Source organism: Dreissena polymorpha, chromosome 9 (genome assembly GCF_020536995.1).
Source record: "Dreissena polymorpha isolate Duluth1 chromosome 9, UMN_Dpol_1.0, whole genome shotgun sequence".
Classification (NCBI taxonomy): domain Eukaryota; kingdom Metazoa; phylum Mollusca; class Bivalvia; order Myida; family Dreissenidae; genus Dreissena; species Dreissena polymorpha.
Genome location: NC_068363.1, coordinates 39855858 through 39872143, shown reverse-complemented (window position 1 = coordinate 39872143; position 16286 = coordinate 39855858). Strand labels below are relative to the sequence as shown.

Genomic DNA, 16286 nt, shown 5'->3' with positions numbered 1-16286 from the left:
TACTTATTTCCACAATATGCCGAATGCAATCAATTTATCCATTTTGCTAGAAAGACAACGGACATGGAAACTCAAGTGATAGACAAAGGTTCATTGAAAACCGATCAATTATAAAAACAGCTCAAAATACGAGATGTATCATAAACCATAAAAATGGCATGATAAAAGACAAACATTGTAACATTTTTATATAAATATGAATTTCGTAATTCTTAATGATTCTGAAATTATGTCCATGCATTAATATTTATTAATATTAATAATATGTTTGCTGTTTTCCCCGTGATTGGCTTGTTCGTTTTATCATGCGCAATATATGCTTTATCATAAATTTCTTGAGGTGATTTATATTCGAGAATTGTATGCTTATTCAATTGCGAAAACCATGCATTGGGATGCAAATTTTCAGCAGTTATGTATATATTCCAACATGTATTGTGTATTTCAAATATTCTTTTAAACATTCATACCCGTCCACATATATAACGTATTTTACTCAGTGTTGATCTAATTCGCAATAGTTTTGAGATATGATTTACGCAGTGAATGAATGTTTTTGCGTTAATACTTATATACATCGCTTTCGAGCTTTTTTCTACTTTGCGCAAACTAAACACGTTGAATTGCGCGCTTTTGTTAATACAAACGTTAAAAAAGCATTCAGAGAATCATGAACCCTTATATTTTATTAAAATAGTTTTATTTCAACTGTTATATGTTTCTCATAAATGTCCAATTAATTTAAAAGGCATTAAATAACTCCGAATAATTTTTGTCCAAACATTTCATCGAATAGTCTGGATTTTATTGTATTAGTGAAGACTCGTATGCATGCATTTTGTATAACACAAGTACATGTTATAATACATTATTTCTAACATCTTGAAACCATGCAAACGATACAAAAGATAATATTTTACAATATAAAATTGTAAATACAGTATTAGTGAAGTTAGTTTAATAACTATATTGGCAATAAGGAAAATGGTGATATTGGTCGTGTAGTGTTATTTTACATTTGCTGATGGAATCAGGATACTCTGTTTAAAAGTACAGATATTAAAATAAAAATCAAATTCGTTTGAACATTAAAGTGGTAGCACTTAGGCCAACATTATCGTTATATGCCATGGCCTTTGGGTTATATATTCCTGGATCATACAATCCATTTGCATTGAAATTAAAACACATGTTATACCACCAGGCGCCGTGGAACCGATCTGCGCAATTAATACTCCTGCTGTAGTTGTGGTCATATGTAGTAAATGATTGGTCGTTTGGTGAAAAACTTGAACCTTCAAAGAGTGATCGACCTTGATTAAATAAAAAATATGAATAATAAAACATAACACCTTGGTTTCCGGAAATATATGTTTACTATTAAAAATGTCTAGATATACCAATGTACAAATGATAGCATTAAAGACATGCATTCACGATACGGAATAGCAAGTTTGTTTCAATTAAATTACTTACATCCACTAAAACGTAATCGTGATCCGATGTGAAATGTATAATTAGGTCCAGGTCCCAAGATGAAATTATCATACACATCAAATCCCTTGCTCCCGTTAGACCGTACGATATCCAGACGGAGTTGATAGCTACCCAGAGAAGCCATCTCGTGAAGGTATTTTAGTCCTATAATTAAAATATAATTTCGACGCTAATATGCATGTTTGCACCATAATCACACCTGAATTAAATACAGCAAAAAGAAACACATATAAGATAATATATTACATATACTAATGCTATACAACGTCATTCACACCAATGAGTACTTTCAGGTGATAAACAGATTACATAATTACGAGCTTGTAATTAGTAACCAACACTTGCGTGCATGCAGATAAATACGATAATCAAATAAATTAAATTGTTTAAATAACATTTGCATTATTTTTCGGTATTCGAATCATAACCATTTGTTTAAAAGCCGACACGACTCTTATTTAAACCAATCTTACACCAACACGAACGATTCATTCAAAATACATGTTTACACGTAATGATTTGCTAATCTTATTTGAAACGCGATTTACATGAGACTATCTTGCGCTTTAATATTGTTATTAAATTTGCATTAAACGGACAATTTTTGTTTAACTTCCGCGACAAAATAATTACTTGAGATTATATATATATATATATACATATATATATATATATATATATATATATATATATATATATATATATATATATATATATATATATATATATATATATATATATATATATATATATATATATATATATATATATATATATATATATATATATATATATATATATATATATATATATATATATATATATGGATGGCTTTTATTAACATGTCAGGTTTGTCATGCCTTCAACAATTTTAAGTCGCAGCTGATCTGCTTAGAGTAAACATAAGTCTTATAAACAATCCGCCGTAATTAATTTTAAAAATATTTGTTATTCAAAAATTGATGAAGCAAATTATTCACATGGTTTTTATGCAATATAAACCACATATTCAAAGCTTTTCTATTAAAGAGATACTTAATTACATTTTAATATTAAAATTCGTATAATCGATGTGCCCCGCAGGCGAGGTATGTCATGAGAACATTTTTGAAATGAATGATATATATCAAATGAGCGGACTTTCCACCGCGCGGTATTCAGAGGAGACGTTTCCATGCTGAACGGTTGACTTAAATAAGAAGCTGACCAAACATATAAGCTATAATTGGCACATATAATAATTTCGGTAAAGAGAGGCTCATCCGTTTAGATGCTGGCATTGGGGAAAGTGAAATGCGAACACAAAAGTTAACCCAAAATGGTTTTCTGTGAGCTAATACAACTGCAGATTCGATCAACAGTTGTAGCATACTTACCTAGCCAGTGTTCACCGTCAACAAATCCGAATCCGTTTTCATATTCACTGAAGTTCCGATAAAAATCCACACTGCCGTTGAAACGTTTTTGGAAAACCTAAAAAACAGTCTTGTATTGTATTACAACAATAACATCAACACTACTAGAAAAACAAGTACAAAGTACATTAATCACACTTAATCATAAATTGTTATTTTATAAGTATATATGGCTAATTTATTTACAAAGAAATAGTATATGTACACATAAACTTTGACATTTAACCGATACTTCAGTTCATTGTCCCATTCTGCCGTCATGATTGTCACAGAATAATTATATTTAAACTGTATAATTAAACTGATACAAACATGCCATATCCGTCTCAATATCACAATACACCTGTTTTCCCTAGAAATTGTTGAACTGTTATATACAATTAAATTAATACTATCGTCCAACCAAACAAATTCGTCTCCATGTAAAAGTACTTATGAAGGTTGTTGTGAAGAATGGTAATGCTGTATTTAAAATGGAATGAATACTACCATCCGTTCTACTCCGTCTGTCAGTATTTCACAGTACACGTTTTTATTGGTGTACATTATTAAATAGATTATTTTTTAATAAACCTACACTACCGCATATATTCCCCGTCCGTCTCTATGTTTCAATGCACATTCGTCTTGGTGTGAGTCAGCGGAGATGTGATATTGAATTTACAGTTAAATCGATGCAACCTTCCATCATCTCCATCGCAATGTCGAAGTTCACCCGTGTTTTGGGTTGAGTCATTGAAATTGTGATATTGTATAGATAATTAAACTGATTGTACCGTCCATCCTCCTCCGTCCGTCTCCATGTCACAGTACACCTGTAACTTGGAGTGAGTGAGGGGGGTTGTGATGCGGTACACCCCACTTGCAAGAGTAGCATTCAGGCGTAGCAGATCAGAACAGTCAGCAACTGAAATGTTGTTTAAAGTACAAACATATAAACAAATATGAGCTCGAGAAACATCGGGTAGACTATTAGCTAACTAACAAGTAATTGATCTGATTAAATTGTTCAATTGTTAAATCAATATATAAAGATATTTACTTTTCATTATATCATGGGGCATAATGGTTAACATAGCAATTAATTAATAATGGATGTCTACATTGTCATCTACTTACTAGTTATTACAACCTTGGTAAAACTTCTAAACATACCTAGACATGAAGATGTGATACAGACTTGAGCTTGCGCTTTAAGTCCGGGGCAATCTCTCCCGCCATGTAGAGGTGACGGTTTGTCGCACGCTCGATTCCGTGTCTGGTTACAGTGGGATGTACAAAGGGACCATGCAGTCCATGAACCCCACTGTCCATCAACTAACACAGTAAATGAAATCAAAAATTATTTGGTGTTCTCTGCAAGCTTATTGGTTGAATATTAGGCTTCATATCATAAGACATTACGCATTGTTAAAAGTATATCCTGTAATAATCAAAATAAAGAAAGTTTTGCCATCGTGTAAAGTAAATATTAGAATAAATTATTGATATTGACCAGTAAGGTTAAAAACTTATTGAATGATTCTGAATTAAATAAATTGATTGTTATTTGTTCGCCGTGATTGCAGATACAATTTTCAAAACATAATATATATATATATATATATATATATATATATATATATATATATATATATATATATATATATATATATATATATATATATATATATATATATATATATATATATATATATATATATATATATATATATATATATATATATATATATATATATATATATCTATATATATATATATATATATATATATATATTAAAACTTTTGACATAGACCATTATGAGAGATTTAATACAGGTGTCATGATTTATATTTTGCATTGCATATTATAGCAACTATAAGTGTCTTTGATTTTAAGCATATTACATTTGCACCAGCCATGTATACAAACTATTCATCGTTGAAAATTTGTTGCTAGACATTAATTAACGGATGTAGATCAAATCTTTTTTCGAGCAGCCGTTTCTTCGATTTCAAACAAAAAAGAAGTCATATAACATTTACGTTAAATTGATGTTTCAAATAATTACCAAATAAAAATGTGTATATTTTATATGGTGGCAATTACGAAAAATTGTGCTAAATAAGGGTGTGTTGCCTCACTTTGTGTATCCTAATATGGTGTACCTAAAGAAATTAAGATCGAATATGACATGCATACATTTGATGCTTGTAACAAATATTGATACGTTGATAAGGGCGTAATTACATCGGATAATTATGGATGATCAGCACTTTCTTTGCATGTGTGTTAGGATGTTTGAACATCGCAAAACCTCCTGGTGCTTGTTGTAGAAGCTGTAATGCTCAATGTCGGAACAAAACGTACTGCCTCTTTTTGTCGAAACATCAATGCTTAAGATCGCACTCTTTTATTATTATTACGTCTATGATATACTGTGATTTTAATTTAAGATCTTTGTATTACGGCGAAAGGCGTAATCAATACTATTGAATATAAAACCATTAAAGCCAAATTCAATGATACTCCCCCACCATATGATACCAACATGTTAGAACACTATTTATGTATAGCTTTTTTCAAATTGGGTTGTAACGATTAGTAAGCTAATCGAATTGATTCTATTTGTGCCTGTAGCAGATTTTTAAACTGTAATCGGTCTGAAGAAAAGAAGAAAGGGATGCCCACGGGAAGTTTTAAATTGTACACGCAGAAAACATCCACGTTGCTCAGAAGTGCAGCGCCTAATCCATCGCGTGCCATAACGTCAGTTTTAAGTGTTAAAACTAAATGTCAGTAATTTAAAGGCACATTTAATTTTAGAGTTTGAGTACAGCGTGACATTACTTTTTAAAATGTATTTCGTTAATAACAATGTTAATTATGATTTTGTTTTTGCTTGCCAATCATTCAACTGAAGTTTTCCTATTTTTTATGTAACACTCGTATTTAAATAAATTCCTTCATCGATTATTACGAAAGAGTCGTTAAAAAAGAGGGACATAAACCAACAATCGACATATAGCGGCAGTATTTTTTTAAGTCAGGAGGTTTTACGACGTTCTGAGTTGTTTGAAAAAATAAGAATCAAAATTGACGTAGAGGTTTGACTGATTCCGAGCATAGCTCTTTCATTTCCTTTCCGCAATGGTCTACTATCATATTATTTGTTTCGTTAATATTTCAAAGTATGAATATTTATATAATATTTCACAATGTGTACTGTATGTCATCTATACAAAGTTTAATAATGCATAATATGATACGGATTTATATATTTTTTTTAAACAATAAAAAAACATCAATCTTTCCAGAATACAGTGGCTACCGTTCAGCCATGGGAGATAACCACTGCGAATACTTCGATTCAGAATCTTACGATATACAATGGCAAGTAAGACGTGTATTTAACGTTGCTACAGTGTGCCGAAATATACAATGAGGACACTCGTGCGTGTGCAAAACAACTACACTTACACCTTCAACTTTCACCTGTTGCTTTCTGTTTAACATCGTTGATTGTAGACAGGATGAAAATGTTCAGTCTACGATCATATTTCATTAACTATAAGAGGTAAAATGCATATTTGTTTTTGTATCTTCTAGATATAAGGAATCGTTGTTCACAGGATGTCCAATAATTTCTTAATTATTCCTAGGTAACAAAACTAATGTTAAAGACTATATTGCTTTGTTTGTTTACGGTTTCAATGACTAATTATGAATGCGTTTTTCAAATTAACTAGAGTTGTTTATGAACTATGTGCCGTTTTTCTAATTTGTAGACATTTATCGGCGTCACGAAATGAACTTTTGGTATAAAACAATATTTGATATTAATAGTTCGATTTTCACAAATTCGATTTCTTGATATCAATAAATACTGTCCATATTTTTTGGATCAAACAATAAATTCATTGATATCAGAAAATATTTACTTGATATTAAACAAACGATTTTTTGATATCAGACACCATGTCTGGATAACAATAAGCTTCTCCTAAAATTGACGTTGACAGGTTACGTCTTGAAACGTTGTATAAACACATTACACTTATATCCAATAAATAGTTTTCTCTGATTTTCAATTCAAAGCAATGCCTTCTGATTATCAGGTTGAATTGTGGTCAAGAAATCCGTCTGTCGTTGTCTACTCGCAAAATTGAAGAACTGTTATCACATCGAGAGACTTGGTGTGAGAGATGGGAACGGTTGGCATTAACATGTACATGACTTAAGTATACAATATATGTTTATAACACAATTGACGTATTTTTCTTATTGATATGCACTTAAACGACATGATTCAGGAATGTGTAGGTATTTGTAGACGATCTTATTTAGGCCGAAGACGACCTATTTCATATAAAAAATGTAATTATATTTCTTTATTATTTATTGCTATCAAATTAATTGATATCAAGATTTTATCTGTAAATAATTTGAATTATTATGTATATTTATATACATCTTGATATTATTAATTTGATATTAATAATTCAAATTATTTACCGATAAAAATGTCTTCAAAATAGTACAACTTCGCGCCCTATGTTCATTTATCACAACGCATTAACATACATATTTTTCGAGCTCATTTTTTCGTTCAGACAATTGTTATGTAAACGTCTAAGTTTGGCGTGTAAGCCCTCATTTACAAATAGATGACAGAGTACCCGCTCGGAACGTCACTATTTATAATGAAATTATCACGAAATATATTGGAACATGATACTTGCAAGTGAAAACTAAATAAAAAGACATAATATGTTATAAACATTAAAGAACAAGTTCGGATATGTAATTGTTTTAAGTAAATAATTACCCGTGTGTAAATTAGATCAATATCATTCACGGTTGATTGAGTTTGTAAAATGGTGGATTTTATTTCAGGACATTTTTTTAACGTTTGTTGTACATGTACGTGACATCGAGGAGTTTAAATAAGATGTACATTAATATGTTCCGGTTTTTCGTTTGTTAAAAATCTGCATAATGGCGTAACAGTATATTGCATAGCGACCAGCTCCCTTCATGGTTCATAAAGAAGCAATTGTGTAAGCATTCATAAATAACTTGTACATATATCTCTAAGTACAGTTATATGATTAACGCGGCATTTAATATATATATAAGGGGTGTTGCTGCAGCTAAGCTGATTTTTTCCATCGAATAGATTTTGTCCACAATTTATATTAAAGAAGTATATACATATGCTATATGAAAAATGGAATAAAAACATAGGGTCACCGGCCTTGTCTTGATTTTATTAACCATTATATAACATGTACTTTTTCAATAAAACTGAAAACTCTCTTATTGCGTTAAAATAATTAATTACCTATAAAATTGGCAACATGTAGATATTATATAAGCTAAGAAACATCATATACCATTAAATTAAACCACACACTACAAATAAAATGTAGTACACAAGTTAAATTTTAAGAAATTTATTTTTTTAAGTTTTATGTCACCCAAAACAACGTCATTTTTTTACAATTGTAACCACATAAATGGAATAAAAAAAATTATGTCAAATAAAATTCTGAGAAACTGCTCAAATATGTTCATCTACGTATTGTCATCATAAAACACAAATTAAAAAGGGAGTCATCGCACTTTTAACAGAGATTTTTTATTTTTAATTATCCCTACCGTCTAAACGCCGAATTTCATAACATACAGTAATAAAGCAAAACCCAAATACCGGTACATAGATTGTTAGAAATATGCATTAACATTAGAAATTGTTTACAATCTTAACTGGGATCACAACAGGTTACCAAAGGACATAAAGAAAAAACAATATTTAATCACAAACATAATACCATACAGTATCAAACTCGACCTTAATCATTAATAACTTACATGTTCACAGATTTTAGCATGCTTTGAAGTTTGTGAGTAATTCTTTAAATTAATAAATGTAAACAACAGGACTAAACAGCTCCAGTATAAAACAAGAATTAAATTAAAGAAAGAAAATTAAAAAAAAATTCACCCCACCTGGGATCGAACCACTGACAATTGTATTATGAACCAACTCGGTCATTTCTGATGATACTGATAACACAAATATTGAGTTCTGATAATAGAATCATCGGGCTTGCTATAAATATATCCTCGGTTAAATAAACTGCCGCAACACCCCATAAATACATAAATGTTGTGTATACTTCGTATAAACAATTACATAAATTCGTAAGAATAATTTCTCCAAATTTTTAAAAATCGTGATCAAAACTTCGAGAAACTAACCAATATCCTGCATTCTTGGCACACGTTAATATTTGTATCACTTCACTACTGTATACCAATATAATAATAAGTAACTGAGCAATTGGACCACGTGGACCAATCTGACCAGTTGCCGTGCACTGTGAAAATAACATATTTTACCACTAGATGCCTTAGTTACACAAGGTTTCAGATAATATATCAATGTAAGATTTAATTTGACTAGTTTTAAATAAGACATTAAATCTATCATATCTACCTCATTGCATTAAAAAAATGAAATTAAAAAATGGAAGACTTACAAATGCAAAAATTTACTGGAAAATGTTAAAGAATAATACACGCAAAGACAATAAGTTAGATATAAGTAGCAGGGAGTTTTGTTTAACTGTTTGAAATCAATTCTTGATCCTAACTCTAGATTTTATCAAGCTGATGAAGATGTTTTGTTTTATCAGGACCGGTACTTAAATGGAGAATAAAATATAATGTTTAGTGAGTTACATGTAGCATTTACTGATAAAAACAATATGAGTGCTTACAAGCAAATACATAATGGTAAATGAGGTGGACCTGATTATCTGCTAAATGAGTTGTTTTTTTTAATTTGGAATTAGTAGTTAAAGTTTCTTAAAAGTGGTGTGTAATTTATTTGATTCATTCTTTGAAAATGGACATTTTCCTAAAGTGTGATGTGAGGGTTTTATTTTCCGTTACATAAAAAAGGGAATAAATAGAATGTGAATAATTACAGATAGATAACATTATTAAGAATATTCGGGAACTTATTCACGAAGATCATTAGCAATTTAGATATGAAACACTTGCAGGTCAAGCCTCAAAGGCTTTACTCATTTTTTATAATTATCCAACAATTTCAATACGTTCCAAATTGGAGTTGTTTGATCAACTTGTTTTACAAATTTAAAATTATGGGTTAAAAATATGGGGCTTAATGGGGAGTCAATGGCAATTGAAAGAGTTCACTTAAATTTTTGCAAAAAACTACTAGGCGTGAAAATTCAAACACAGAATAATTTTGTATTTGGGGAACTTGGGAGAACATCCTTGATAACTAAAAGAGCAATTATGGTAAAACGGTATTGGTTGAAAATTATACAGTTAGAAGATCATAAGTATGTAAAGTGTTTTTATAACCACATGTGTGAGAATTAAATAAATAAACCAAATGCACATTTTTGTGCCAAATCTGTTTGTAATCTGTTTCAGACCTTAGGCTTTCAATATGCATCGCTAGCTAAACCTAGATGTAGGTGATGAAAAGTTTTTTTTTATCCTTGGTAAAGTCCAGATTAAATGATACATTTATCCAAATTGGATGTCAGAACTTATTGATTCATCTGCAAGTTACAGGCAGTTTTGTAAATTTGAATTGCAACCTTACTTAAAAAAATGTTAGTATAAATAAGTTTGGCTTTGATCTTTGTAGATTAAGTATTTAATCCCATAGATTAGAAATCGAATCAGGCAGATGGCACAAACCTGATGCTATAACTTTTCAAGATAAAAAATGTCAAAATTGCAATGTTCTTGAGGATGAATATAATTTTTTATTAGAATGTTCCTTTTTTGATGATATTAGGAAATTGTTTATTAATAAATATTATTGGAAAAGACCAAACATGAAATTTATTTAATTAATGCAATCGGATATGACAAGTACCAACAGAAACTTAGCTATGTATGTACATTAAGCATTTAATTAAATAAACCTGTATAAATATTTTAATGATTTATTATATATAATTCATTACTCAAACTTGACTTCTCTCTCGCTTTTGTTGGTTCGTCTTTGTTGTTGTTTATGTGATCGTTATAGCATAAATTGTTAGAATTAAATAGATTCTAAATGCTCTTATCAAACAAAATTGGTCCTACACCTTTTGATGTATTAATACTATTTTAACAACCTATGTATTTCAATACTGATCACATGTCCTGTATGCCTATTGTATATATTGAATAAACTATAACAACTATATTGCAATTTTTTTTAACAAATACTGGGTCTAATTTTAAGAAAGAACACGAAACGCAACTCACGTTACCTTCTCGTCATCGATCAGACTCAATTTAAGTATGAAATCTTCAGAGAGTTATAATTTGAATAGTTTTCTTTCAAAATGATGTTTTCACTTATTAATATCATAGCCATACGCTAACCACCTGTGACCCTAACGTTTCAGAGAAGAGTTTTAGCATTATTTACTATATACCACTATACACGAGGCTACATGAAAAATAACTAACTTCTTGAGCTTGCGGTTGCAGAGAACAATATCGAATAACGTTTACATCAAAAACTTAAATTTAAAAACAAGAAGTCCCAGGGTATTTCCAATTTCGACCAGAAGGCATTAATATTTGTTTCAGAGTGCAAACTCAGCGGCGTGTTACAAATACCCAAACTCTGGGCCATGCAGTTTCATAGAAGACGTTTGTAAAACGTTTTCAAATATATGCATATAAAGAAATTTAGTAACCAATTTTGACCTCAAGGAAATGATAAGAACAAACATGGAACACACTAAATATTAAACCACTGACCCCCATTGTTAAGTTATTTACTATATAAGTGTATGTAAATCATGTCAGACCTGGGGCTTGGTAAGTTTTATTCCAACGGGAATTATGGGCATAAACGTAGTAGAGGATCACAATATGATGTTAAACACTTAATATTACACCCCTGATTCTTGAGGTTTCATTTTTAAATGTATACAGCTTTTTATGCACGTTTGAACCACATATTCAGTTGACTTGAACGATTCGAGCGTCTTTGAAAGAGGATTAACCAAGGATCATTCCTATGAAGGTTCATTAAAATATAACACGATGTTTAGTAGCTGATTGAATGCAAACTTGATACATACTAACCTAACTTCTGACGAGATATGAAGCACGACGGCTAAATTCTTGTTTTTCGTCATCGTGTTTAATCCTGGGCATTCTTTAGTCTTCGGAAAATACCTATTATGCGTGTTTTGGTTATTTGTTACATATTCAACATTGACAATTATTAAGATATTATATATTAACCTTCTCTTTGAGCACAGGGTTGCTCCTTCTGGCAGTAATCTGTACTACAACAGTCATGACATCTGTTCTGTTGTCTTGTCTGTACTGAGCGACCAATGATTCCACTGTGGTCAACAGGTAAGGAACTGCATAACTGCCGTTTTGCCATGAAGATAAATATGGATATGAAAATTATTTAAAACTTATTTATATACTAAAACACATTAGGCATTTTAAATAAGCATAACTATTTATAATCAAAGGGCACATGCAAAGTATAGGCGTACTTTAGTTTTTCTCGAAATATTTAAATATGGTGTGGTCTTGTTCTGTGTGGATATTCGAGCAACCATATGAAAAGCGCGTCTTGTAACTAATGCGCTAACCGGACAGAGAAATGAGAATAGCTGTTTAGAAAACATGCTTATATAATATATTATAAGGTCATCGAAAAGTGCCGTATATACACTTTGAGAGTTTCCTAGCACAACACTTTTGAAATTCGAATATTTAAGTTAGGAGAAAAGATTTTGATTTAAGCTTGTACTTGTGATCACTTGACTACATCTTTCAAATGAAATCAACAACAACAAACACCTGCACTAAAATTAATACCGTCAAAATAAAAACTTGAAATCTAATTATAACTTTATATTTCAACATTCGGTTTCTTGTGTTTTTTATACTAAATTTTTGTGTTTACAGAATAAAACCTTAATCTTATCGATAATAAATATAACTTTGACCGTACCTGATTGTTCTGACAGCCCATGTTGTAAAGTACTTCATTGCCAGAATGGACGGTTTGCACAAAGCAGGACTGGTTAAGAGAATGACATGAATATATATCGCACTTCCAACTAATTCCTGTTATCATCACTTTTAATGCTTACACATGGAATCTTTACAAAATACTCGGTCAGGTGAAGTATCTCAGCCAATTTGAGTCTTCTGAATCATTCGTGTTTTTAGAAACAGGACAGAATTCACAAAGTTTATTTAATAATATTTACATCAATTTAATTTACTTTGATATAACTACTGGCTTGTTGTCATATCAAAACTTCAAAACTGTGATAATATTAAACATAGTAAAATAATGTTCGTCCGTTTGCGTGCTATAAAATTACCTTACTCCTGCATGTAGATTAACGAAACCGAAGGCAAGAACGGACGGAAGGTTAAACCAGAATGTGAAGTGAAATAACATATATATTAAGTGAAGTAAAATAACATATATTAATCAATTGAAATTTAATTATGAATAATGATCCATGACAAATAGTGTAAATCTCAATAACCTGACAAAATGATATCCAGTTGATAACTTGTTTTATTTCTGGACAGGATGTACACACATATGTTGTTAACAATTTTATTATTGAAAATTTGTTTACCTGGTTGTCTAAACATTCCAACTGGCCTGTACATGATTGGGGATCATTGATATTTTGACAGTTGAAACATTGTAGGCATTCTGAAACGTATTCAGTGATTACAAATAAAAATTCGATAATACATGACTCGACATGCGATGACATAGCACGGCATAGATTGGCATAACATTGCGCGGCACGGAACGACACGACATGATACGGCAGAGCACGGCGCGGCACGCCACCTTACGGCATACAAAGCATGGTACAACATCACATAACAACTACTTTTTTCTAATATTGCTACTTAAATATTTAAATCAACATATTAGCTCGTTTGCTCGCCTTTATGGCGTCGTGTATATGCAGTTTCAAACACCATCTCTACAAGTGTGAATAAAATAGCTTTTATTTAACATACCTGATACGGGGATACCAAACAATGCCAGCAGTGTGAGCACACAATCTGAAAATTGTGTTAGTTAGGTAATTAACGTAGTGCCGTTCGGACTCGTAGAGGTCAACTCTTACACTGCGAAAACTTTGGGCCTTTGTTTAATAATATAAATTATTGGATTTTGATTCTAACACTTGTGAAAAAGAAGGTTTTTAAAATGCGTGTTGTGTGTGCAAAAGTATGCAACTTCAACAACAAAATTAGGCACTTCAATGTGTCATGGGTAGTCATTGCATACTTTGTGTGTACAAACTTCATTAGGTCATTCTTTCGGTATCGAGGCATCCGTGTAAATATATATGTTGATACATTTGTTGACCCTTTTGAGGTGTACATGGTAAGCCGAATGTGCATTTATGTTTGATGTATTTCCCTTCAACACGTACACACTAACAGGTTAGTTATAGAATGACTCGTCAATAAGTTCGTAACGAACGAGGTCCATTTTATTAATTTATACTGTTCATATGCAAACCACAGGTGGTTAGTGTGTGGCTATGATATTGATTAGTAAAAACATCATTTTATATAAAAGATGATCAAATTATAACGAAAAATAAACTTCTCTGAACACAATTTTTTCACTATCTATATATATTTGATTATGAATTTTTGTTCAGAGAAGTTGATTTTTCGTTATGCACCTGTGATGCAAGCTAGCTTGTCGGTGCTATGTGAACATTCTTTTACCAGAAACAAGTGTCATAATTTAAAAAGAGGACACTGGCGAGCGCTTTACCAACTGAGCTAGCTAGCCCGCTAACAATAACAACATAAAACTGTTCTTATTTTTACTTTGTGGTTATCAAAGAGAGCCATAGTTGAAAAATGCAACTTAAAATATTTATATTGCATTGTTCAAGTAATACTAAGATGGAATTAAATTTATATATTGGTACTTACGCAGATGCATGCTTCGTCTTTTCAAGTTGAAACAATTAACGCTCGCAGAAAACAACGCTGGTTTTATATTCAGAAAGTCATAAACAAGTGCCAAAGTACCGAAAGTATTTGTCCTTGAAATGTCATTTCTATTTCTAAATTAAGACAACGTGCCAAACCTACTTTTATCAGTCATGCGACACAATGGTGATTGCAACGAGGACATCTTCAAATTGAGACGTAATTGAAATAGTTTCGTTGAGTTATATGATCCACATCCGACGCAGATAAAACATAAAGAGAAGTTACAGTTTGTTGGGTATACTATTAAACGGTTAGAAAAGCAATTATTCCGACCTCCTTCTCTTAAATATAGGTGTGGAAACAAACAACTTTTTTTGCCTAACCTAACAACAGTGAAATTATATAAAACCTTTTTCAGATCCACTTATATTATTCACTTTTATTTGGTATTAATAATTGTATTTTTAGTTTATATCTGTAAAAAAATACTCATAGAACATATTTATGTTGGCCAGATCATTCGAAAGCACTCAAAGTGATTCCCGCCATCAATTTGAATTCCCTGAGCGCTGTGAAATGTATAATTTCCAAGCCTACGGCGAAGGGAGCACGCATTCGGATATGTGAAAGTAAATAAATATGTGATATATGATAAATATGATATAAACGCATGGATATTTCTAGACCAATATTTCACCCAATATTTCTAGAGATTTATGTATGATAAAAAAATGGTCACATGCTGTTACAAATATAAAACATTATTCAAACTGGATTAGAAAACAAGCGTCAGTAACACTTATACTAAATCTTTTCTTGTTCTAACTTAGAAAATATATTAACATAAACATGTATGTACATGCATCTATCAATAAAAACCCACATGCGCGTAAACGCACGCACACGTATACACGCCAAAAGACGTACACACTAGCATAATAGGTACTTGTATCGCTTTAATGTTCTCTTTTCGTGTCTGAACTAGCTAGACACTGATGACGTTTTACTTGCCAAATTAAGATATTGCTATCAGAATCACGAATGTAAGTCATGTAATAAATATAATAGCTATTTACGGAAAAGTAGGAAAGTCGTGATGGCCTATCCAGAAGAAAGTTATTCTTAGTATTGACGTGATGTTCTGTAACGATGAACTGACTCACATGACATTTGTCCTTTTTCACAGCCATATGCCTTACCGTATCAAATAACTCGATTAAAATAGTGTAGTCAGGGTAAGATCGTAGGAAAATGCAAAACAAAATCAATGTTTTTAGAAATGCATTTACTATATGTTTTGCCAACACGCTTAAATACAGTATTTGTAAACAAACAAATATCACGAAGCACATTTTCAAAATGCAACTATTTCA

At 31.0% G+C, this 16286-nt stretch overlaps 2 protein-coding genes across 7 annotated transcripts in view; both read right to left on the bottom strand.

Annotated features, from left to right (window-relative positions):
• LOC127845146 (uncharacterized) overlaps positions 1 to 16286 on the bottom strand; it is a 226638-nt gene that overhangs the window by 58753 nt on the left and 151599 nt on the right. The gene's annotated exons all lie outside the window — the stretch shown is intronic.
• Positions 767 to 15076, bottom strand: LOC127845163 (ficolin-1-like). The gene is made up of 10 exons (XM_052375920.1): positions 14911 to 15076; positions 13972 to 14016; positions 13572 to 13651; positions 12926 to 12994; positions 12196 to 12328; positions 4068 to 4229; positions 3689 to 3819; positions 2874 to 2970; positions 1477 to 1641; positions 767 to 1313 (listed from the first exon to the last, which is right to left on the bottom strand). Exons 1-10 carry the CDS (start codon positions 14918 to 14920, stop codon positions 1072 to 1074), a joined length of 1134 nt encoding a protein of 377 aa, XP_052231880.1. The 5' UTR covers positions 14921 to 15076; the 3' UTR covers positions 767 to 1071.